This window comes from Propithecus coquereli, unplaced genomic scaffold (assembly GCF_000956105.1).
Source record: "Propithecus coquereli isolate 6110/MARCELLA unplaced genomic scaffold, Pcoq_1.0 Scaffold2, whole genome shotgun sequence".
Classification (NCBI taxonomy): Eukaryota; Metazoa; Chordata; class Mammalia; order Primates; family Indriidae; genus Propithecus; species Propithecus coquereli.
The window spans coordinates 3612241-3638038 of NW_012144966.1; the positions used below are offsets into that span (position 1 = coordinate 3612241).

A 25798-nucleotide genomic window follows, 5' to 3' on the forward strand; every position below is an offset into this window, starting at 1 on the left:
TATTGCTATTTCATTCTTTATTATGGCTGAATAATATTCTATTGTTTGGCTATACCACATATTTGTTTATCCATTCATCGGTTAGTTGATGGACATTTGGACTGTTTCCACTTTTTGGCTATTACGAATAATCCTGCTATGATCATTCGTGTACAAGTTTTTGCATGAACATATGTTTTCAGTTTTCTTGGGTATAATACTAGGAGTTTTGGAATTGTTGGGTCAAATGTGTAACTTTTTGAGGAACTGCCAAAATGTTTTCCAGAGCAGCTGCACCATTTTACATTCCAATCAGTGATGTATGTGGTTTCTAATTTCTCCACATCCTCACCAATACTTATTGCCCATCTTTTTTATTTATAGCCATCCTAATGAAATCTTTGCCCTTGTTCTAGCACAAATATGAATTGTGATCAAAATGGTGTTTATTGAAGTTGTCCTCCTCCCAACCCACTGCTTAATTATAGAAAATAATTAGTTGTATTTTACAGGTGGGAAACTGACATACGAGAGATCAGATGGCAAGTAGTAAGATTAAATTTTCAGCTAAGTTTGGATTTGATTTCGGTCACTATTAAAACCTTAAGGAAAAATAGAAAATCAGTTAAAGTTGCTTTGTAAGTCTCCTGTCTGGTTTCTCTCTGCTGCCCAGTGAAGCATACCTAGAACAGCAAAGTTTTAGACTCTAAGTTTCTAATGCATGTGATATTGGAAATTACGTAGTAAAGTAATTCAGTCATACTGAGCTCTTCCTTCTCATTGATGCAAGTCTATTTCAAAACTCAGCTTAGATTTACCTCTTCCTGAAAATGTTCCTGATGAACTCTGGTTGGCCCTTTTAATACCTTTGACACTTGAACATTTCATTGATGCTGTTTTTTCCTATTAGAGTCTTCTGCCAGTTTTTTCCAAATGAAGTATAAATTCATTAAAAGCAGGGCAACCTTTTTTATTTACGGTCCACAATACTTTATTCAGAGGGTCATAAATAGTGCAATTGAGATATTAATTACTGCACATTTCAGCTTCTATGCCAGTAGGTCATAAATTCCAACTTTCTAAGAATCACAAGAGATATTTTTATATTCCCAACCCCCTGGACTGTAAGATTTTTCGAGTGACCCTATACAAACATTCCAAGAATGACTGAGAAATATTTAGAGTGTCATTGAAAGCTTCTCAGTAATAGGAACTCTCTAATCTAAACTCTGGAAACAAGAGCACCAATAGGACAGTGTCCTCTAGATTCATTAATTCAGCATTTACTAAGCACCAACCAGCCTATGCCAGACTCTGAATGTACAGCTGTTTGTGTGTGTTGGCTCACCCTCAAAACAGTGACAGGTGAAAAAGAAAGATGTTTATTATTACAAATAGATTCTCTGTGTAGTTCAACCTGTGCAGTAATCTCTTGGCTGCTGTGACGTAACTAATTTCCAGAAGATGGCACCAGAGGTCCAAGGCCAGCTAATTCTCTGGCTCTAATATTTCTATTGTGGGGCGGGGGGTGGGGAGTCATAATGTGTGTTTATTATCCAGTAAATAGCTGTTAAGGTGTCCATAGTATTTGAAAAGAGCTTTCTTACCCTTTCCAACAACATAGGTGAGATCATTACACTTACTGGAAGAAAGTGTACACATTGAAAAAAAGATAAGGTACTTATTAAGAACCACCAGGCATTTTTCATAAACCACAAATTACAACAACTCTGAATGCTAGAAAGATATCCCCATTTTGAAGATGAGTAAACTAAAGACTGTCAGGTCATAAAGCTCCTAAGTAGAGCTGGGATTTGATTCCAGGTTTATCTGATGCCAAAGTCTATGCTCTTAAGCAGCTTCCCAGAGAAAGAGAGAAGGCAGTTGCCAGGAGTTATACTCTTGTCTCTTGCTTGTTTTTCATTGATTGTTCTGCCATCAGTTCACCTTCAACCACCTCTTTTATTTGATTTTTGGCCTAAGGCATCAAAACCTATAAACTTGACAACAATTCACTCTATTCTGGAGCCAGAGATTTCGCCTCACAGACATCCCTTGGTTAGAGAAGTCAGAGAGGCAGGATTCCGTGACTTGCACATCAGTCTTTAGGGGTCCTTTTGGTCTGAGTGGTGCCTATAGGCCAACAGGAAAAAAGTAAAACAAATTCTAAGTGAACATACTTTACTCCATCCTGTTCCTAGATAGCAAAACCCATAATGTATCAGGAAAACAACTGTAAGAAAATATATTTGAAATCATTTTAATGTCATGTTCTGCTATAACTCATGCTTAATATCTCTTTGCACTCAACATATTAGGTTATTAAGTATGAAATGTCCAATTTCCTTAAGTACTAAGTTTAACAGTTGATAATCTCTGACATTTCACTTTAACGCTTCATTTTATTTTTATTGTGAAGGTACATCCTCAGTCTTTCAAGTGCACATTTTGGCTTGTGATTATCTTTCACATTTTTTTAGAGCACTTTTGTGAAACCATGGATAAGTCAAAAATTTGCGTTATTTTCGAATATGAAAATAACTAGATTCAAGTTCTGTATATGGGGAACTTTCATAGTGTCCATGAGCCAAAAATAGTAATGATAGGTTCTTATATTGTACACAGCTTAGAAAATATTTTCATGTTATTTTACAATAAACATGTCAGCCCAGATGATATTTACTAATCATTTAAAAATAAGCAAATTTAAGCCCAGAGTGATTGTGATTTGCTCAGGTGTTTTAGTCAATAACTCACATAGTTTTCAGAGCCTTTAGTTTCTTTCTCTTCCTTTTCTGTTTTAATATTGTCTTTTACCCTTTTGTCTAGAAACTTTGGTTATAAGGTCCCTAAGGCATGAGTTAAGCTTTGATGATAAACCACACTCTGTATAGAATTATGCTTGAGACTTTTCTACTTCCAGATGCATGATTTACAGCAAACCAACTAGATATAACAAGTGCTAACAGTCCGCTGAAATACTTTATGTATGTACCCAAAAGTGTAAAATTACTAAGATTTCTCTTTTATTCAACAAATATTTATGGCATTTGTTGCACCAGGCATTTTGCTGAGCAATATGGGAAACAGAATTGAACCAGACATCTTCTGTCTGATAAGTAAACTCAAGAACACCAAAACTATGTGGTAAGATATCCTGTGCAAAAGCAGTTAATCTTGGGTGAGTGTGCCATGTTTGCATAATATACAGTTTGTCTGGATGAAATAGTAGATGTGAGGTTTAGGATGAAGCCTAGGTTTCTTAGGCCAGTGTGTGAATGCTGGTATCTTTCACTGAGCTTTGGGATAAGTGAAGCCTGAGTTTGAGAGAACAAAAGTTCTATTTAGGGCATACTATATTTGAAATATGTGTGAGACATCCGTGTTGAGATGAACAGTTTAAACTCTGTTTTACAGGTTGAAGGTCAGGAAAGATTTAAGGGCTGAAGTAGGACAGATGTGGAAACAGACTATGAGAGGTTAAGTCCTTGGACATAGTTAACAAACAATCCAGAGTCTCCATGGAAGAAAGCATAAGCTTGTTCATGCTGTATATCCAATGCAGACTGGCAGGACTCTGCTTCAAAGCAACATTCAAAGAACCAGGCTGATGGAGGTGCCATTATCTTGTAACTGCACCGTCTGGAACATGAGGCCTTCTCAGTCAGTGTAGCAAGGGGAAAAGACCAGGGAGGGTTCTGTGCCAGGTCTTTCATACTTTGGCTCAGAAGTGACACATCATTCCTACCTAAACTCTGTTGACAGAGTTGGGCACGTGGCCTCAATCACAAAGAAGCTAAAAAGTAGAAGTAAGAAGGGGAAGAAAATCTGGTTATTAGTGAAGAGTGGTAATGCCTGACTCACAAAGGAACTACTTGTATAATTAAAACTGCCATTTTATATGTGGCATGCAACTTTCTGTTCTAGCTATCACACAAACCCTATGTTCCATTAATATTAAGATTACATGTAGTTTCCTGAATGTGCCAAGTTATTCACACCTTCATTCAACCTTCACCTTGAATATGCACCTTGATGCACTTGCATTTTGTTTTCTCTGCCTGGCACGTCCTTTTCTCTTGTCCATGTGGCAAACTCAAGCTGTGGCATTACTTCCCTCTTGAAACCTTTCCTAACCCTCTCACAGGCAGGCCTGGGCACTCCTGCTTTTGTGTTGTCACTGTAGACAGATCTATTAGTGTACAATTTACATATCCATTCACTAATCTGTAATTCTTTTTTTTTTTTTCAGAGACAGGGTCTCACTCTTTCAGCCAGGCTGGAGTGCAGTGGTGCGATCATAGCTTGCTGCAGCCTCAAACTCTTGGGCTCAAGTGATCATCCTGCCTCAGCCTCCCAAGTAGCTGGGACTACAGGTGTGCCACCACACCTGGCTAATTTTCTAACTTTTTTGTAGAGATGGGGTCTCACTACATTGCCCAGGCTGGTCTCGAATTCTTGCCATCCCCCCACCACCTCAGCCTCCCAAAACGCTGGGATTATAGGTGTGAGCCACTGCGCCCGGCCAATAATCTGTAACTCTTAAAGGCCAGGTACCTTACCCATTATTCCATTCATATATTTAATATTTTCCATTACACAGCACAGAGTATATGAGTTCAAAAGGCAGATTGCACAGATTGGGATCTTGGATGGACCACTTGCAACATCTGTAGTCCTTGTTAATTTACACACCTTCTCTGTGCTGGTTTTTCCTGACCTATAACAGAGTTATTATTAGGATTAAATTAGACAATGTGCAATAAACTATGCAGAGTGCCTAGTACTAAGCTCAAAAAATATCACCTACAGTTATTAATGTCACTATATCAGGACTGTGCAAGGTGCTGAGTATGTAACTGTCAGCAAAAGAAAAAGTTTCCTTTCTGTGTCTCTAAAGTTACTCTCAATCTCAAGTTGCTATGTATAGGAAAACAGTGATCCTGTGTCTATAAATAAACTTTGTACAGTTCTAACAAAAGCCATCATTTACTTTTACAAAAATTTAATAACATTAAAAAGGAGAAACCTATTTGTTTATATGAAGACTAGAGTTAAGTACCCATTATAGTAGATTTTCACTTATGAAGGAAGGAACAGTTTAGAAGAGAAATGGCACAGTTTGAAAGGTATCCTTTACCCATGATGATTTTGAAAGTATTCTGTAATTATAAGATTAGATAAAATAATAAACATGAAAATAATAAAAGTGTTATTAGCCTTCCATCTTCACTTCTAAATGAACAAGAAAATGTGCCAGAAGAAGGGCATTGACAATAGACTGCAGGAATAAATAACAGTATACTGACAGAGACCAAAATACCTTTACTTTGACTCAGTTAACAAAGGAGCTTTCAATATGATAAGAGTTCTTCACTTCCCTTTTACAGTGAAAGAATAAATATAGTCATGACAGCAGAAAACAGAAGAGGAGGAGGGAGACATTTAAATGTTTGGGGAAAATATAGGAATGACAATTCAAATATAAATGCAGGCTTAGTTTGCTTTTATATAATGGTTGGTTGTTTTTACTTATATAAGCAACATATAAGGGAAAGTGGGTTTTAGAAATCTAGTAAAAAGTGGTACAAATTTTTGGCAATTTTTGTTCTTAATTATTAGGCATACTAGAAAAGTTCCTCTTATAGCTCTAAATAAACACAATTTAATAATCATTTCATGTTATAGAGTTCAGTGTTACATTTCATTTTAATTGACTAATCCACAGGTACTAGTATAAAATGAGATTTATGTCTATCTCAGCGGATGTAAGGTGATGTAATAATCACTGTTAATGACTTTCACAAAAAAAGAACTACAAAGAAATTCATTTCAGTCAAACTTAAGAGGACACCATAGCTCAAAGAAATGCAATTTAACTCAAATTTTCAACAGGTGAGTTATTAAAAGAAAATGTATACTATAAATTAAAATGTATTTTTAACAAGTTCCAAATATACTTATTAAATATAAAGATGTTGGCTCTGGTACATAAGAAAATATTTACAACTAATAAAAAGCAGATCATAGAATATACATGTTCTGTTTATAAAAATAAGTAAAATGTTTTATAGTCCAGACCAAGGGATCTTTTCTCAGCCAGATTTTATCCATGCAACTCTAATACAATACCATTTCATTAGCATTACTGGAACACATACATGCATGGAAGAAAAATCTTGATTTAAAGCTCATACTGCCTTTTTAGGGCCTGTATGTCTTCTGAAGTAAAATGGTTGTTGGGTGTGTCTGAAAGGTCATCAAATAGCTGTTCAATTTGCTCCTTTTGGCCCTTGCTAATTAGTGTCAACATCATCTGAAAGAAGGGAAAACATATTAGTATAAATAACATTAAGTTACAGAAACCCTTAAAAAATCAATCTCTGTTAATAAAATACTTTTCACTCACCTTAAACCTTTCTGCTTTACTCAGATATAAAAGATACTGATACACCAATGAAGGATCTTTAGCAATAAGATCATTTTTCAGAGACTGAATGAGGAGGAGGAATGTATCCCCTTCAAGTTTGTTACTCAACAACACTGGCAAATCTTCTGGTGCAGTGATGGCTAAAAGGTGTGCACAGGCTTCTTTATCTTTCCTAGTATTGATAGCGTTTATAACCTGACCAAATTCATAGGCATTATTAGGCTTGGAGATCTGAAGTTTCTCAGAGTATTCTGGCGGCCAGTTGCTTTTGTCTCCCTTCTCAGAAGCAAGGCAGTCAGCGGAGACCTCCTCTGAGGGTCTTTCAGGCTCCTCTTCATTGTTTTCGTTCACCTTTGTGAGGAAAACAAGATACACTGTGACACTGAACAATAGTCACCACACACATCCTGAGTTACATTGCTCAAAACGGGAATTGAAAACCTCAAATAGACTGTATGTTAGTCAAGTTCTATGTGAAAAATCTGTAAGTTGTAATAAACTGTAAAACCTATAATGTTTTAGGAAGAGAAGTTTTAAAGTATAAGAATCCAGTTCATGAAAGTATTCTGTGAAGTTTTAAAAAACCATTTGACATTGAAACTATGACAATAAAATTTTATTTTTAGAACTTTCCATGAATAAAACTTTTATGTAAAATAAACACCAACAACAATTTTATCTTTTTTTAGCCAATAAGTGAGCTTACATTTTTCAATTCTCTTAAAACAGCTTTTTCTTCCTTTAAAGGTAAAAAACTTCCTAGCTTCTCTCACATAGTAGCCTCTTACTCATAGTGGAAATGTAAGATTATAAATGGGATGATATTAGCCTTCATGAATGTACAGGAATTACAGCCTGACATTCTTCACTAAAGCAAAACATCTGAGTTATCTGAAATCACAAAGGCAGGTTTGATCCTGAGGTAGTCCAAGATCTCCGATGGGGCAGTCTTACTTCAGAGTGCTAAAGAGGTCTGAGTCAATCTGGAAAATCCCATGGGGTGTGGCTTGTGGGGCCCCTGAAACTCAATCAGTCCTGTCAGGACTCTCCAGGTCTACTCTGAAACAAAGCTCAGTGGCCACAGGCTCTCAGTTCTCTCTGCAGTGGGAACAGTATAGTCACAGGCCGGGGCGGGGGAGGTGGGTGGCAAAGAAAGGAAGAGCTTCAGTAATGCAGGGACTCTGAGTACCATCCACAGACTCACATTGGGAAATACAATGACTAATTAGCACTGCAAAGGAGAAATTTTGTCTTTATAACTGGATAAAATTTTTTCATTAATCATCAGAATACAAACAAAACTTAAAATATTTTAAAGTTTTTTAAAGCATAGTGAATATAACCTTAAGAATCCAGTCTAAAATCCCCAAAATACTTTCAAAGATAATCAAATAAAAATACCTCTTGAATCTCAATTTTCCTTCTCTCCTTTTCTTTGTTGAATGATGCTGTATTATCCTTAATATTAAGGAATCTGGTTATCTCTTCCAGTTCCATCTTTGCCTCAGCAATATTTGGGTCTAGTAGGAGAACTTTATTGAGATCAGTTAAGCTTTTCTGATAATTCTGTTAAGCAAGAAGACAGAGAAAATAATTTTCATAAATAAGAGGCATGGATTAGCCTGAGAGTGATGAAGTGAGTTGTGCAGGGTGTGTGCAGGGGGTCCGTATTAGTACCACTCTTATGAAATGTGCCTAATGGGTGAGTATGCTAACCCATATTATAACCCAAAACACCGTGAACATGCATGATAGAAGAAAGAGCACCGAATCCAGAATTAGAAAACTCAAGTGCAATTCTGTATCACCACAAATTCCCAGTCCTTAAAACATGGTAGGCACTTGTTTGTTGAATGAATAAATGAAAGAATGAACATCTTTATATTTGCACGTACTAGCAGTGAAACAAACAAGATCCTACTTAACCTTTCTGGGCTTCAGACTTGTTATGTCTAAAATAAGAATAAAAACTCTATCCAAATTTTCACAAGGTTATACCAAGGAATAAAGGAATAAATTATGGTTTAAATCTATAAAAAAACTATGCAAATGGTAATTATATTACTTTTGTTCTGTAAAACCCGTCAGAGTTGTTTACTCTTCAAAATAGGCTAGAGTCAATATTTAATCTTCTATAAGAGACAATACATGGGAGGAATTAAGGGGGAAAAAGGGAATCTAAGATTAACAAGACAAGGCCACTGAATATGGCAGCAGAGACAGATACTATATAAAATCAGTTTATGGTAACAAGCCATGTACTAGAAACTATAGACTACACCTATATTTTGATTAAACCAAAGGGAGCAAAGAATTGCAAAGATGTGTAACGTCTTTAAGTATTTGTGTCACCTCAGTAACAGCCTGTGCTGAAGGCTGAGCCACAGATAAGCTAAGCTAGTGGTCAGGTGACATCCGGGGGACGAACTGTAATGCCATATCCCTTCCTCCTCCCCGCACAGCATCACCAGAGCAAGAGTGACATGTTTAAAGGGATAACCTTAAATCTGCTCTAATTTATAAAAAAGGTAAATTATTTACAAATTATAGTACATTATGTATTATTGGTAACAAATCTCCACATACCACTGTCTTACAACAGCAGTTGGAAACTTCCAGGGGAAAAAAATGACACCGTATTTATATCCTAAGTGTTCTAGGCAGGGGACCATATGGGAAAGGCAAGGGAGTGGCGCAGGAGGGCAAGTTGAGGGGGTAATAAAAGCTAACTCTTACCATGCTAAGCATTTTACAGGTATTACTTTACTCTTGCAATAGCTCTATAAATATTAACTTTTATTGTTCCCATTTTAAAAATGAATAAACTGAGGCCTAAAGAAATTATCTTTGGGATGATCCCAGCAGCAATGACCAGAAGGTGGATGGTAATACACATCAGGGGGAAGGGCTGAAAATAGAGATCTGTGGGCTACGGCCTTGGAAGTGAAAGTCCAACGTCACAGGAGTCAATATGATCATTTTCATGTATTCAAGAAAGTCTCTGTTTAAAGAGCGACCTGCCTGGTTGGAGGAGACATAAGAAAACAGGAAATACACTTTGATAAAGAAGTGTTAACAAAGGCAGACAAATGTAAAGAGAGGCCAGGACAGCAGGAAGGGCGGGCACAGCAAGGAGGCGGTGAGAGAAAAGGGGCCAGGTTCATCACTTCACAAATGGTCACTGAGCACTTCCGTGTGCTGCGAGCTGGGAAGACCATGGCAGAAAAGACAGACTTGGGCCTTCCCCTTTATGGAAGCTTATGTCCTGTGAGGGGAAGCAATAAAAAAAAGTGTAAACAAATGAATAATTATGAATTGTCATTGATGCAATTAAGAACAAAAGGTTGAGCCAGATACAAACGAGGGAGGCGTCTCCTTTTGCCAAAGTTGTCAGAGAAGTGAGAAACCAGCCATGCAGAGTGAAGGGAAAAGCAGAGCTTATACAAAGAGAAAGTGTAGCTTTGGCAAAAAGGAGGACATTAGAAGTTTCTAACAACCTCATCAGGCCTTTAAGAAATGATATACTATAAATAGTATAATCACATGTGTTTGTGATAATATTTCCTATTAACAGATGTGCTCAAACTATAAAAGCAATTATAAGATATTCTTTTTTATATTTTTACTGATACATAATAATTTTTGATATTTTTGGCCTTGTAGCATCCCCTATTGGTTGTAAATTCCTTAAATAGGCACCATGTCTTATTCACCTCTATACTCCCAACACCTAGCATGTAACTGGCACTCAATAAGAGAAATAAATTATAAATAAAACAAAATGTTCAGTGATCTTTTCTTGTGAAGAATAGCTGAACATTAAAGAACGCCTATAGTTTTCCAAACTGGCACCAAAAATAAAAAAAAAACCAAAACCCACCATTAAAGTCAGTTAGAAAACAAACAAAAGATCTGAGGAAAGCAAAGTGTTCAGCTGGGAGCTAAAGGCAGGGCACCTGCTCCAAACTGTGAGCCCTGCGCCATGTCCTCATTACAGCCATGCTGAGCAAATGCATCCAGGCCTGAGTTCTGACACATTGTGTAAGGAGTTGTAGCCTTTGAAGATCCGTAAATTAAATCCACTTGGCACATACCCTAAACTACCGGACATACAAATCAAGCTATAAAAAAACCAAACCAGAAAAACAAGGTACCAGCCTCATAATCTAGTGGGATAGGATTACTCAAATTTGGGAATATTTTTCTGCATCATAATACAATTTCTAGAATTCACTCCAAGGAAGTATAAAATTCAAGTCTTTCATTAGGTACAGCTTCTGACTTTCAGTCAGCTAACCAGGTTCAAAGAGTCGGGCAGCCAGTATGAGGTAAACCTGCTCTAAGAGTTTAGACGTATATAAACTCACGAGTCATGCAGATCTACCCTCATTTACCCAAATCCATCACACTCTAAGAGTCAAGTAAATTTTGAAGAAGATTTCTTAATTCGTGGTGCCACACACCGTCTAGGAAATCTTTACATGAGCGTTACAAATGAGCGTGTTGCTAACAAAATAAAGATGGGAGGAGTGGGGAGTGTTAGAGTCACACGGACACTGTAAATACGGCGTGGCTGCATGGCTCCACCGGCGTGGGGGTCATATGGCGTGTCTGTGTCATGGCAAGAAGTGCAGGCATGGCTCCACTGCAGCCTGAGTGGGCCTGTGATGTAGAAAAGCCTGATCACTCAGTGCACACAGATTGTCCCCATTTGACATATATTAATACTATGCAACAACATGAGCACTACCTCCGATTGAAAACCTAGACATTTTTCTGTCAGTGATGGGCAAGGAATAAAAGAACTATCTCAAACTCATTAGGACAAAACTATACCTCTTCCCATCCCTAAACTTGTCCCCAACCCCTGTAACCCACCATTACCGCACTGCTCCACTCAGCCACCCCAGCTGGGACCCTGGGAGGCATCCCCTTCATTCCTTCCCCCAGACATTTTACTGCTCACTATGTCCTGTCAATTTTACTATTAGCCAACCTTGAAATAACCCCTCACGTTCTGGTATAGGCTAAACTGTATCCCTCAGAAATTCGTATGTTGAAGTTCTAACCCTCAGTACCTCAGAATGTAACCATATTTGGAGATAGGATCTTTAAAGAGGTAACCAAGGTAAAATTATTAGTAGTTCATTAGGGTTGGGCCCTAATCCAATATGACTGGTACTTTATATTAATAAGAAGAGGGCATTTGGGCACAGACACACACACAGGGAAGACCACGTGAAGGCACAGGGAGAAGATATCCATCTATATGCCAGAAGAAACCAACCCTGTGGACACCTTGATCTCAGACTTCCAGCCTCCAGAATTATGAGAAAATAAATTTCTGGTGTATAGGCCACCAAGTCTGTGGCACTTTGTTATTAGCAAATTAATATATCTTCTCTCTTCCCTCAGCCATTACCTTCCTTCAGGCATCTGCTTCTCACCTTGGTGGACTCTCACTTATCTTCCTACTCCATGCTGGGCCCCTCTGACCCACCTTCCATGTTGTCCCCAAATCTAACCCATCATGCCACCATTTACCCCCTCAGGGGCTCCCATCACCCTCAGGGTCAAGCACAGCCTCCTCAGCATGGCCCGCCAAGCTGCACCCCCACTCCCCCCACATCTGGCTGTACAGTTTGTGAGCAAATCCATAAAACATGTGCACAAGAATGTACAGTAGCTCTATTCATAACAGCCCCAAACTGGAAACAACCTAAGTGGCATCAATTGGTGAATATATAAACAAATTGTGGTAGTCATACAACTCAGTGATATAGAGGAACAATTCCTGATACTCACACAATATGGATGAATGTCAGTTTATGCTGAGTGAAATAAGCCAAAGAGTAGACTACCTTTTATATGATTATATTTATCGTGATGTCAAAAAGAAGCCAAACTAGTCTACAGTGAGAGAAATTAGATCAATGGTTGCCTGGGGTTAGGGGTTGATTTCAAAGGGGCACAGGGAACTTTCTAGAGAGATAGAAATGTTTCTGATCTTGATTGGGATGGTAGCTATAAGAAGATATATCAAAAGTCAATGACCTGCATACTCACAATGTGTGAATTTCGTTGTGTTAGACCTTAATAATTTTCTTTTTTACAAAACCTGGGAGGCCAAAGCAGAGAGGATTGCTTGAGCTCAGGAGTTGAAGACCGGCCTGAGCAAGACCAAGACCCTGTCTCTACTAAAAATAGAAAAATTAGCTGGCTATCATGGCAGGCACCTGTAGTCTCAGCTACTCGGGAGACTGAGGCAGGAGCATCGCTTGAGCCCAGGAGTTTGAGGTTGCAGTGAGCTATGATGAGGCCACTGTACTCTACCGGGGGTGACAGAGCAAGACTGTGTCTCAAAAAAAAAAAAATACTAGTAAATGCCATTTTCTAATATGTTCTGGTTTTTCCTTGTGATGTTATTTTCTACATATGTGAACATTCAGTCAAGATTTTCATGCAGAGGAATCTACATAAAGAAAAGTGTAATTATACAGTACCTTCTTTCTTGTAAACTAACAGTGTGGTTTTCTTGGAGAAGAATGCCATTCTATAGTCTCACACCGATCATCAGCCAGCTCAAGGCCTAGATCACTACAAGCTTTCAAATCTCTGATATGTTGCTACCAACTTCCACTGGGTGATCCATCTTCCAATGTGATGCCTTCCCCCACTCCACCTCCAACCCCAATCCTTGCTAGAGGAACCAGCAGCACTGCCAGGAGCTTTCAGTAATTCAGTAACAAAACTTCCTGTCCCTTAAAGTGAACCTATTATAACTAACAATACTCCTAATACTCCTTGGAAAATTAGAGAATAAATCATAATTTTTAGCTGGAAGGAATCTTAAAAATTATCCAGTTCCATGTTATAATTAGGGGTGAAAGCTGAGGCCTATTCCAATTAGTATAGCACTAAGACTAAATTCCAGGATAATCTCACTCCCATTCCATGATCATGATTTATGTTCATGAAAACCACTTGATTTGTTCAGCACTAAAATTTACACATTAAAATGGAGATTTTCTCACCTTGAGTCCTTTGTGAGCCAGAGCTCGTCTATACCATGCTTTCACGTTCCCATCATCTATCTGAAGCGCCTGGTCACAGTCCTGCTTTGCCTCTTCGAACTGGCGCAGCTTCAAGTAACAGAGAGCTCTGGTATAATGTAATGGAACTCAGTATTAAAAAAGGTAAAGACAGCATGTCTCGAAATTTAGACAACTAAGAAAAATCAGAAAATAACTCAATAAGTCTGTTTCTATACTACAGCTGTTTCAATTGAAACTTAACATTTGATTCCAATTATGGCACTCTCTTGCAGTACATGAAATTATAGCACTGGGGGTATAACTGCAAACAATATGCAGTCCCACCCCCCAAGGAGGATACAGTACGGTGGAGGAGATAGACCATTAAAACAAGCACACACAGTAAAATCTGTACAAGGTGCTCTGGGAGCACATAGCTCAGAACCACACCAGATCCAGGGGGACCAAGGCAAGAGGCAGAGCAGTCAGGGAAGACCTCCCAAAAGAAGTAACATTTAAGTTGAAACCCGAGTGTGGAGTGAGAAATATCCAATGCAAAGGCACTGGGTCGAGAGGGTAAGATGGAGATGGGGGGAGTGGAGGCCAAGAGCACGGACCTATGGTGAGAGAGAACATGGTGCTCTTGATGAATTAAGAAAAGTTCTGTAGGGCTGGAGCCCCGGGATGAAGCTGGAAGAGTGGGCAAGCCAGATCACGAAGGGCCTTGTAAATCATGACAAGGAGGCTGAACTTTATCCTGAGTCTAACAGAAGTCCGCTGAAGGGTTTTGAATAGGGGCTGACTTGTTCCCCATGTTCTAGACAGATCACTCTAGCTGCAACTGGGAGGAGGAGATGAGAAGGAGCAAGGCTGTGCAGGGACACCATGGAGGGTGCTGCAGACGTCTGGGAGATGCCAGTGGCCCAGAGCAGGGGCGTAACAGTGGGGGTACACAGAAAGGGTCACACTAAAGAGGGATTTCTAAGGTAGGACCACCCAAGCTTGCTGACTGGAAGAGGGAGGTCAGGGTGCGGGAGGTGTTGGTCAGGGATGATAACCAGCCCTGAGTGCAGAAGAGAAGGGAGCATTTGGGTGTGGAACTCAGAGATTTGGGAGACATCACTGTAAGGTGGTAAATGGAGCTGGGGAAAGGATGGAATGGCCCTGAGAGTATGTGAAACAAAAAAGGGATCTAGACCTTCAGAACTCTGAGAATACCAGGGAAAGAAAAGCCTACAGGGGGAGAAGAGGAGAACCAGGCAATGAGTTCTCTGCCACTGCAGCCAAGGAGAGAAGGAGTCTTCAGGGAAAATTGAGTGGCTAATACCTCACCCTGCAGAGGTTGAACAGGAGAAGGACAGAAAAATATCTCTTGGATTTAGTGACATTTCTGGCAAAAACATTGCCATTACTCTATCACCATATTCTATATAGGTATCTGTTACCATATGTGTTAAAGATGGCACCCGAGCAGCATTCCAGAACAATCTGCCCATTCCTACTGCACGCTATAGAACATGCTGGTCCCTTCCCTCAGCACTTCAGAAGCAGCAAGGCATTGCTGTGTAAGACACTATTTTGAAAGGGCATCGGCTCCTGCTCCTCCCGTGTTGGACAGTGCCCAGGCCCAGCTAGCGGCAGCGAGGCCACACAGCCAGGAAATGCTGAATCAGAGCAGCAACCTGGTGACAAAACTACACCAAACCTCCCTCTCTCCCGTACCTCATGTTTCTGATCCCTCCAGAACTCCCACGGCCCGACCTCTGTCAGAAACACTCACTTACGACAACTTGCTATATAAACTCCTAGAACCACAACAAATATCTTTGGCAATTAAACAATTTTATTAATTTATTATAAATGATTTTTAATAATCAAAACTATTAACATAAGAAATACATACAGTTACAAAGAACTTGCCTGTTTGTATATATAGCACATTCCTTCTTGTTAATCTTTAAGCATTCACTGTATTTACTAAGGGCACCTTTATAGTTTTTGTCCTTTACATACTGATTTCCTTCTTCTTTAAGGGCTTTAAACATTTTTTCATCTATGGGACCCCCAAAAAAAAGAGAGAGAGGAAAAATTCATATAAGCACCTCTACAAAATCTTAATTACAGCTATAAGTAAATCTTCTATTGCAAATTAACCAGAGCTAACGTCTAAAGGAAACAAAATTTTGTAGACAAATTAAAAAGATAAATTGGCTCTAAGTAAAAATAATCATATAATTATGACATTATTATTTTCAAATTAGAAAACAAAATGCAGGTAGTTCTGTCATTTTTATCCATATTGGCATGTCTTCTTTTCTTTACTGGGATTCTGGACATACTAACAGAGGACAGAATCACCTCGGAGATGGAGAGAATCAAGCCAAACAAGGATACCAAGACACAGGTGACACTCCATGACGAGAGGCAGGGTCTCAAAAATGGCTGTTCATTTGAACTAGCAAGCCTCAGTGTCTTCTGTCATCTCAATCCATGCTGCCTCAAGTAGCACTCTTACAGCTGTACAGCGGACTTTAGACCCTCAGTGAAGCTGTAGCATGACAGACTTGGTCGATGAAATGGGTACACAAACATCTACAGTGTTTGGCTCAATAACTATCTCATAAATCATGAATAAACAAACCTCTTAAAATCTGAAGTGGACATCTATCCAGCACCCCAAATTTCCTTGGGAAATCACACCTCTTCCACTCTCTGCTCCTGTGGTTTAGGTAACGCAAAGCCCACCTGAACCTTACCCTTTGGGATAATTTTCATTTTATTAATTAGCACATTATAGTCCCATGGCCAATAATCTAAGGGATTGGTCAGGGATGGGCCTATGAGAGCCAGTAAGATTTTTGTGACAGATTCTTGTAAAGTAATTCTTGCTCTTTCCCATGGAATTTGAGGCTAAAAGGAGAAGCTATTTTGCCATCTTGTGATAAAAAGGGAGAGTGTGTCTTAAGAATGGGGCCAACAGAGCAAGGGAGAGGCTGGGATGGAAAGCCGAAGAGTCTCTGAATCCTGCATCCAGCCATCCCTGCAACTACTCTACTCTGTGGACTTGCCCACAGTAAGTGCCCATAAATGGCTTTTTGCCTAAGGCATCAAGAGTTGGGCTTTCTGTTATCTGTAATCAAAGAGCACCAACTGTTCATTACCAGAATTACAGAACTATTCTTATTATCTTGCAGCGAACATGGCTGACTCCCTGCTCGGAATCTATTTCCCCCTTCCTAAGGGAACCTCGACATTCATTCACCTAACACCCCTCTCCCATTCAGCCCTTATGTTCAAGGGAAGCTGACCCACTGATCAGAAAGAAACCAGGGCTAAGCCAGTCAGTACATGGCATTTCCTCATCAAAGAGACTGGCTCAAGAATGGGCACAGGGCCCACTTTGGGCCATTAGAATAACATAAAAAAGCTTGGGCTCTGAGGCAACATATTTCCTCATTCTTAAACTACTGCCACCAAAAGCAATGGTGTCTCTCTCCCTTTGGACATTGATATGTGCAGATGTGAAGCCTAAAACCGCCACAGTTCTACTGTTTCTGGCTACAGCTTGAGCCCTCATGAGCTGTGCCTGATCTTAGAGTCCATCTGGGCCCTTTCAGTTACATGAGCCAATACCGTCCTTTAGGATTTAAGGGAACAGATTTTCTATTACTTGTAACCAAAGTTTTCAAACACACAAAATATTAAACTTTAAAGTTTTAAATCTATGTAACAACTTTACCCTATAGAGTAGCTTGATATACTAAAAAAAATCCGTAAATTAAAATTTAAAATATACCTTTAAATTTTGCAATCTAAAAATCTTCTCATAGATATACTGAACTTATAATATTAGGTCATTAAATATGAAATGTCTGATTTCAAATCAAAAGTGCAGTTTATTATATCTCAAATAAGAAACAGTACAATTAATCAAAGTATGTGCGTAAACTATCGACACAGTTTTGCCATCCTAATAGTAGCTTGTTTATGCCAACAGCAAAGAAGCTATGAGAGCGAGGGGAGATGAAATTGTGAAAGGCATTTTCCACAGCTTGTTGAGAATTGAATATTTTTCCTTGCAAGAAGTGGTCCAAAGCCTGGAAGAAGTTGGGTAGTCAATTGGGGCAAGGTCTGGTGAATATAGTGGATGACAGAGAGAGTCCAAGTCCAGCCTCTGTAGTTTGAGCAGCGTTGTTTGTGTGACATGTGGTAGAGTGTTGTCTTGCAAGAGGACTGGCCTGTTTCTGTCTACCAATCTCAGCTGCTTAATTGCAAGCATCCTCATCATTTTGTCCAATTAGTTGCAGTAGAGATCTGCTGTAATCAATTGAACAGGTTTCATGAAGCCATAGTGGACAATACCAGCACTGGACCATCAAACAGACACCATGAGTTTTTGATAAATATTTGGTTTTGGACTGAGTTTCAGCACTTCATCTTTATCCAACCATTGTGCTGAATGCTTGCAGTTGTCAAAAAGAATTCATTTTTCATCACACGTAACAATACAGTATAGAAATAGATCGCCTTTATGTTGTGACAGCAAAGAAAGGCAAGCTTCCAGATGATTTCTCTTCTGATGCTCTTTAATTCACATGGAACCCATCTATCCAGCTTCTTTACCTTGCCGATTTGTTTCAAATGGTCCAATGTTGTTGGAATAGTAACATCACACCTTGCTGCTAATTCAGACGTAGGTTGAGATGGATTCACTTCCACTACAGCTTTCAGCTCACCATTATCCACCTTGGTCTCAGGTTGCCCACGTGGCTCATTTTCAAGATTAAAATCACCAGAATGGAACTTCTCAAACATAAGCCACATCCTTCCCCAACACTTTGTGATATTTCAACCTGTCTGCACTGCGTTGGTTCCATGAAAGAACGCATTTGAAATTAACACAAATTTCTGACTTATCCATGGTTTCACAAAAATTGCTCTAAAAAACAATGTGAAAGATAATCACAAGCCAAAACGTGTATTTGAAAGACTGAGAGTGTACCTTCACAATAAAAATAAAGCAAAAACTGTCAAAGTGGAATGTCAGAGGTATCAATTGTTAAACTAAGTACTTAAGGAAACTGGAAATTTCATACTTAATAACCTAATATTAAACTTGGAATGTAAACGACAATCTTATTTGCCCTCTGTACAAATTTTATAAAATATTAGTTAACTTTTCATCTTTTACTTCAAATCACAGAATGTTTCTGCCTATGTTTCATATTTCAAAAGATCTCACAAAATGGGGTTAAATGATACTTCCCTTGAATCCTGGTACATAAACCCTAAAATAGAACATTACAGAGGATTTTTCCCCATTTGCAGAAAAACCTTCTTCAAGCTTTTATCCTGCAATGTCTTTAAACCATTGGTATCCATTCTCACTAATAATTAGCAAACAAATACAGACAGAAAAATTAAAAAAAAGCTGATTATACTTACGATTTGCTACCACATAGCTATATATGCATTTTGTTAATAAGAAATAGCTTCTCTTAATTAAGCAAATGCTTTGTGTCAGGCCCCATTAATAACAGACTCTAGAAAATTAGAGATCTCCACAATTTTCCTAGGACTGCTAAATCTGAAAGCCTTGGTATATGTTCCCTGTATGTTCTTTCTAGACAATAAAGAGGGTGAGTGTCCAACGCTAGCCATCAGGACATCATGGGTGAGGGAACTCAGGGTATCTGCAAGTTGAAACTCATCCTGAGGACATACGTGGAGTGTCTAAGCTTGTAGGAGAAATGGGGCCTCAGCTGGCTCTGAAGCAGAAAGCAAGAGTGAAGCCACATTTATTAAATACTTACTATCACAAAGTAATAAGGTAGGCACCATGGGAATACAAATATGTTAACCACTATGATAGAAGGCAGAAGTACCTACTATATACTGTCATGTGTCGCTCGACAACAGGGATGTGTCTGAGAAATTCATTGTCAGGTGATTTCATCATCATGTGAACATGATAGAGTGAACTTACACAAAGCTAGATGGTCTAGCCTACTGCACACCTAGGCTATATGGTATGACCTATGGCTCGCTGCTAGGCTACAAACCTGTATGGCATGTCACTGTACTGAATTCTGTAGGCAACTGTAACACAGTGTTAAGTATTTGTGTATATAAACATGTCTAAACATAGAAAAGGTACAGTCAAAATATGGCATTATAATCTTACGGGGCCACTGTCATATGTGGTCTGTCATTGACCAAAACATCATCATGTGGTACATGACTATATTTATGTTGTGGGGTTTAATTTTATTATTTTAAACACATCAATCTTATTCCTTTAGCCTCATCACATACATGGGCTACTATAGAACTATATGCTACTTAATTCTTTTTCTTACTAGAAATAATGCTAACTTAACCTTTATTAAGAGGTTACTCTAGGTTTACATAGTCAGCGTATGTGCTAAGTGTTTTATATGCAGATCTTCATTTATTTCTGAGAGTCACCTCATGAGAGACAGTTATTAATATTTCCCTGCTTTCACGTACACTAGGACATGGGAGGTGTGAAGCAACTTCTTAAGGCTCTGTAGTTAAAAAAGAGGGAGAACAGCGACTTAACTTAAACCCAGATCTGATGCCAGAGTTCATCCTCTTATATCTCTGCTTTACTGTGCAAGTATGAGCACAGCTCAAGATCACCTTCAGAAGAAATGACTGTAGGCTTCCCTCACCTGTGATGCCCAGCTGGTGATGGCTGCTGGAATCTCCTACTTGGTTTGAGGTTGTCTCTGCTGCAGGACGCCAAGCTCCCAGTGGCGCAGAAGTGGGCACAGCAGGAATGGGTGACAGTTTCTCCCGCCAATTTGGTCCATCCAGCTCCATTAAAATTCTTGTTATTCTAAAGAAAAAATGAGTTTTCTCTATTGATCATGCAATTTGTTTTTTATGTTACTGAAAGTCAGATCAAGAGTAAGATTTACAAATGCTATGCATATGTGTACTTCCTTGTAGGAACACACAATCTTGAGCTATTTTCTGTCCATGTAAACTAAATGTTTTCAAAAGGACTTTTAAAAGTTGCCATAAATAATGTAACTTAGAATATTTTTTTAGACCAAAGAAAAAAATGAGATATTTTTAATTTGTTAAAAAATTTTTAATTTTTGAGAAAGCAAAATATAAAACTAAAATTTTGGAGGCTTAGAAGAAATGCCCCCTGTAATATTTAATATAATTACTAAACTGATGATGTATTACTCTTGAAAATAATCAGAAGTACTTTAGAATTTCTGTGCCCAAACTATACGCTAAAGTGGTTGAAAACAGGTGTTTAAAACTGGTTGCTAAAACAAATGAGTGCTGTCCTAGAATATTACTTTTTCTTAAAACATTTACATGTGGTTAAGATACTCTTTCTTACCTTGCATTTTTTTCACCTCTAAAATTATCCACTTATATCCTTTTCATATGAATAAAGATGAAAAAAATAGGATACTAGACTCTACTACAACGCACCTTAAATTAATGACATTTACTAATGGCCATTATAAAATTCAGATTAACATCCTCAATTATCACTTTCTCATTAATTTAAATATACAAAAATGTCAAACTTAAATTTAAAAACAAAATTGAATTACATCTTTGGGATGAAATCTAGTTTTAAAAGATTCTCCCAAGACTGAGAAGGTTTACTGGTAATTAGTAGAATACATTCAAAGTTAGTTAACTCTGTAGTCTCATATGCTTTTTGTATAAAAAAATGTTTATATTTATATATAGACGAATATAATACACATACTCTCCCTACAGTTTCTTAAACTGAAATTTCAATAGCAATCTTTGGTTATAACTAAATCTCATGTTTTAGTGTAAAAAATAAATTTTTGTAAAATTAATGTGTAACAACCCACATTTGCAGAAGAAAAAGAAGCTTTAGAAAAAAGAATTTTCAAGCAAAACTTGTATTACCAGCAGAGAGGAAGGAAGAAGCAGCTGAAAAGAGATGATGTGTTGCCAGGGAGTAAATAAGTATGTGCAGAGAAATTTAACATGTAAGATTCCTGGAGAGGAAGAGAGGAATATGGTTAATGGAAGACAGAAACAAAATAAGCACAGATGTTTAAATTAAAATAAATAAATAAGTAAGCTGCTGCTGCTTAATTTTCCATAATGAATTGGAATAGATGGAAAAGCAAGCATAAATATGGGATTCACAAAAAGGAATAGAGAAGTTTTAGAAAATGGATATTTTATTTAAAAATATTTATGGCAAAACCAGACAGAGCCTCCTCTCATCAACAAGATAGCAACAAGAACCATTGAATTAAAAAATGACTGAGTCTTAAAAGTCAATTGATATAAAAGAACCTTCCTGAGTACATATAAAAATATAATACAATCCTCAAAAATTTAAACACAGAATTACCATATGACCCAGCAATTCCACTCCTAGGTATTCACCCAGAAGAACTGAAAACAGGGACTCAAACACAAACTTGTACACAACTCTTCATAGCAGCACTATTCACAATAGCCAACAGGTAGAAACAACCCAAATGTCCATCAACTGATGAATGGATAAACAAGATGTGACATATACATACACAAAATCGATTATTCAGCCAAAAAGAAATGAAGTGCTGATACATACTACATCATGGATGAACCATGAACCTTGAAAGCATTAAGTGAAAGAAGCCAGGCAAAACAGGTCATATATTGTATGATTCCACTGATATGAAATATCCAAAATAGATAAATCCACAGAAACAGAAAGCAGGCTGGTGGCTGCCAAGGGCTGGGGGAAGGGAGAATGAAAAGTGACTGCTTAATGGGTACCGGGTTTCCTTTCAGGGTGCTGGAAATGTTTTGGAGCTAGAAAGAAGTGATGATTGCACAACACTGTGAGTGCTAATGCCACTGTATGCACACTTTAAAGTATTAATAGTTAGTTTTGTTACATGAAATCTACCTTAATTTTTTTAAAAAGTATAATGCAAAATGTTTAGAATGTGAGTAATCATGATCTCTCAGACACATTTCTCCCTTTAAACCACTCGGCCTACTACTAATTAGATTTTTAAAATACTCTTTAATCAGGCCCCTCTTCTCTGCCACATACTTCACATGTTTTTCTATTAATACTTTATGTTTCACATGAACTTCTACCCCTGTGAGAAGATCCTACTTTCTCCAACTGTACCTTGAAAATTACCAGGCAGAGGACGGGGCAAATTAAAAGCAAAGCCTCAAAGCACAGGACTAAACTATGCTTTCTCTGTTGGACAATGCACACATCCAACACATTTTTAGTGAGGCTATATTCTGTACGAGGCACTGCAGCTACAAAGATGGATAAAACACAATTTCTGACCTCAAGGAACATCCACTAGAGTGACAGGAATAGAATTTTACAAAACAGGAGAGATAGAGAATGTAAAAACAATATGGAAGTTGGGTAATATGGAAGTGTTAGTAAGGGAACTAAGGTGTGTGGGGGGTGGAGAAAGACAGCGGGTCAGGGAAAGTCATTTCCTAGAGGAAGCAAGTCCTCTCCTAAAGGATGAGAAGGAATTAACCACACAAAAAGGGGAAAGGCCTGCAGGCACATACAAGGAGGCAGCAGATGACACACAGTGAGGCGGCCATGCAGCACCAGGGAGGTGGCCTGATTTTATAAACTCAAGGAGGTGGCAGATGCCTGAGGTTCTGTCTCGTCCCACTCTGCCACAAATATCAGATATTTATCCCTTTCTTTTATCAGGCTGGGATCAGACAGGTTCTGTGTAGCCACCAAGTAGAAGCTCCAGGGAATGGCTGTCTGCTCTGCCTACAGGTCTTTCCAACAGTTTTCTCCAAAGTGGGCTGGGACCATGTGGGAAGGTAAGGCATGATTTAAAAAAATAAATTAATGCGAAACATGCCATTTTCATTTTCTACAATTTTGCTCAAGGTCTCATGTTCTATCAGTGCCCTTCAAAGACCACCTCAAGTGCTCCCTCTGCGACCACTCCAGCCCACACAGACAAAGGTGGCCTGACCCTCCTGTGATCCCCCCTACCTTACTAACAATTTTCCCAGCTGGGGACAACCTGTCTTACATTAAGTTTTCCCCCAGCTATATGCTAGTTTGCTTAAAGACAGAGACCATGTCATTTTTTCCCCTTTTGTCTTTTTTGGTGGGGAGTGGGGACATGGTATGCTAGACAGGCACAGGGGACAGTGTAACACATCAATACTTCAGAAGTTATACTTTGGGCAAATGGGATCAGAAAACATCAGACCTAACTAGAAATGTTATATAACTAGTAATTTTCCAATTTCACCTGAGAGCAATTTAGGAAGTCTGAAAGTTTTTACCTTCCCATTCTCACTCAGAGGGTAAACAGGTCACAAAATAAATTAGATCCAAATTCTTTGCTATTTCGCCATTATAAATTAATATTCATCCTAGATGAGTGTCTATTTACAAGGGCATATAACACAAATATCTAGCAGGCTCATGAAGACATCCATTCTCCTGAGGAGAAACAATAGAGATGTTTCCACTGACAGATGTGGTGCCAATGAACACTTGTAAATCCCTTTGGGAGGAGAAGATTCAACATGGCAGTTTTCACTACATTTTTGGATCTTGTCCTATAGTTAGTACTGATTTATGACATCAACAAAAACACCTTCCTATCGCCACAGATGTTTAAGCAGCACGTATGAGCTATAACCTGTGTCATTAAGAAAAAAAAAGAATATTCACTTAACGGTAATAAATGATACAGAAAAGAAATATAAAGGTGCCAGAGAACAACTCAAAATGTATTAAGGGACAGTGAGAAATTCAGTTAGAGAGAAAGAACCACTTGGTTTAGTGGAGTCAAAGAAGGCAATCATTCATGTAAAGTAAATAGCTGAGAACACGTTTATACTTTGACATGTTCTTGAAAGAGGGGAAGGGAAAAAAAACTTAATTCCATCATAAAACAACTAGACTTTAAGAAGCTGCCTAGATTAGATTACCTGTTAATACTGTCATTTGCCAGCTGGACTCCACGGTCTATCTGCAGCACTGTTTTATAATCCACGTAAGCTTTCCCATACTGCTCTAAAGTCTCATAGGCCATTGCTCGTCGCAAAAGAGGTTTCATTGAGAATGGATGAAGTTCCAGAGCTCTAAAGAAGAAAAAAAATTACATATCATTTGTTTTGCAAACTATTCGCTAATTTATGCTTAACTGAATATATACTTCAGTATTGGACTCATAAATATGTACCTATCTGATGTTTCATCTTGGGAACCTAGCAAAACACCAGAAAGGGAAACCCAGAGCAGCAGGGTTATCAAATTTGGTTACTCTATTGTAAACCAGTATCAAAGCACCCTGGCATTTATTCTTTCTCCACTGAGGTGTGAGCTCCCTGGCAGCCTACACAATGTCCTGAAAGAGCCCAGCATGGACCAGGCACAGAACAAGGTTTGAACAGATTCTTGTTATTGACAAATTACAAAGAAAATTCTGGCCAGGCATGGTAGCTCACACCTGTAATCCTAGCACTTTGAGAGCTCAAGATGGGAGGATTGCTTGAGCCCAGGAGTTTGAGACCAGCCTGGGCAATATTCAGACCCTGTCTCTACAAAGAATAAAAAAAATTAGCTGGGCATGGTGGTGCACACCTATAGTCCCAGCTACTCGGGACGCTGAAGCAGGAGGATCGCTTGAGCCCAGTAGCTGGAAGCTGCAGTGAGCTACGATGATGCCACTGCACTCTAGCCTGGGCAACAGAGCGAGATCCTAACTCAAAAAAAAAAAAAAAAGGGAAGGAAGGAAGGGAGGGAGGGGGGAAGGAAGGAAGAGAAATTTTTATTTGCACCTATATATTTAATAAGGCACCTTAGTATAGAAGCATGAAAACTTGCATTACATTTTTCAAATCAGCACTCTAAAACTTACTACAGTTCATCAGGATTTACTTGCTGCACAAGGGCTTTAAAAATAGACCAGAAGGAAATCAAGGAACTAAACATACAATGATTTCTTATAAGTCATCAATTTCATCTTGCACTTTTTAGTCTATGAAGTGTTTCCAATATCACTAAAGATGTATTTCAAGGTTGTGCTCTTTGGTTTTGTTTGAAGTTACTGTTTAAAGCAATTTCAGTATTTAATGTACTTCATTACATTCTGAAATAAAACAATCAAAAAACCATACCGATGCTCGACTTACAATGTGGCTACATCGTGATAAAGCCATCATAAATTGAAAATATCATAATTCAAAAAGGCATCCCAGAGACTCTCTGGTCAAAGAATCACCAGTGCTTAAGACTGAAACCTAGTGGTTGTCACTTTTACACCATTGTAAAGTCAAGAAGTCGTAAGTTGGGGACCATCTG

The 25798-nt window shown here is 38.4% G+C and overlaps 1 protein-coding gene across 1 annotated transcript in view; it reads right to left on the reverse strand.

Moving 5' to 3' along the window:
• Positions 1 to 6084: 6084 nt before the first annotated feature.
• SPAG1 (sperm associated antigen 1) overlaps positions 6085 to 25798 on the reverse strand; it is a 69693-nt gene continuing 49979 nt past the window's right edge. The window contains exons 14-20 of the mRNA XM_012643587.1: positions 24424 to 24576; positions 20139 to 20305; positions 15364 to 15496; positions 13444 to 13570; positions 7811 to 7975; positions 6389 to 6760; positions 6085 to 6295 (exon numbers count right to left, since the gene is read on the reverse strand). Of these exons, the coding sequence (XP_012499041.1) occupies positions 6164 to 6295; positions 6389 to 6760; positions 7811 to 7975; positions 13444 to 13570; positions 15364 to 15496; positions 20139 to 20305; positions 24424 to 24576 (1249 nt within the window). The 3' untranslated portion in view covers positions 6085 to 6163. The remainder of the gene's footprint in view (positions 6296 to 6388; positions 6761 to 7810; positions 7976 to 13443; positions 13571 to 15363; positions 15497 to 20138; positions 20306 to 24423; positions 24577 to 25798) is intronic.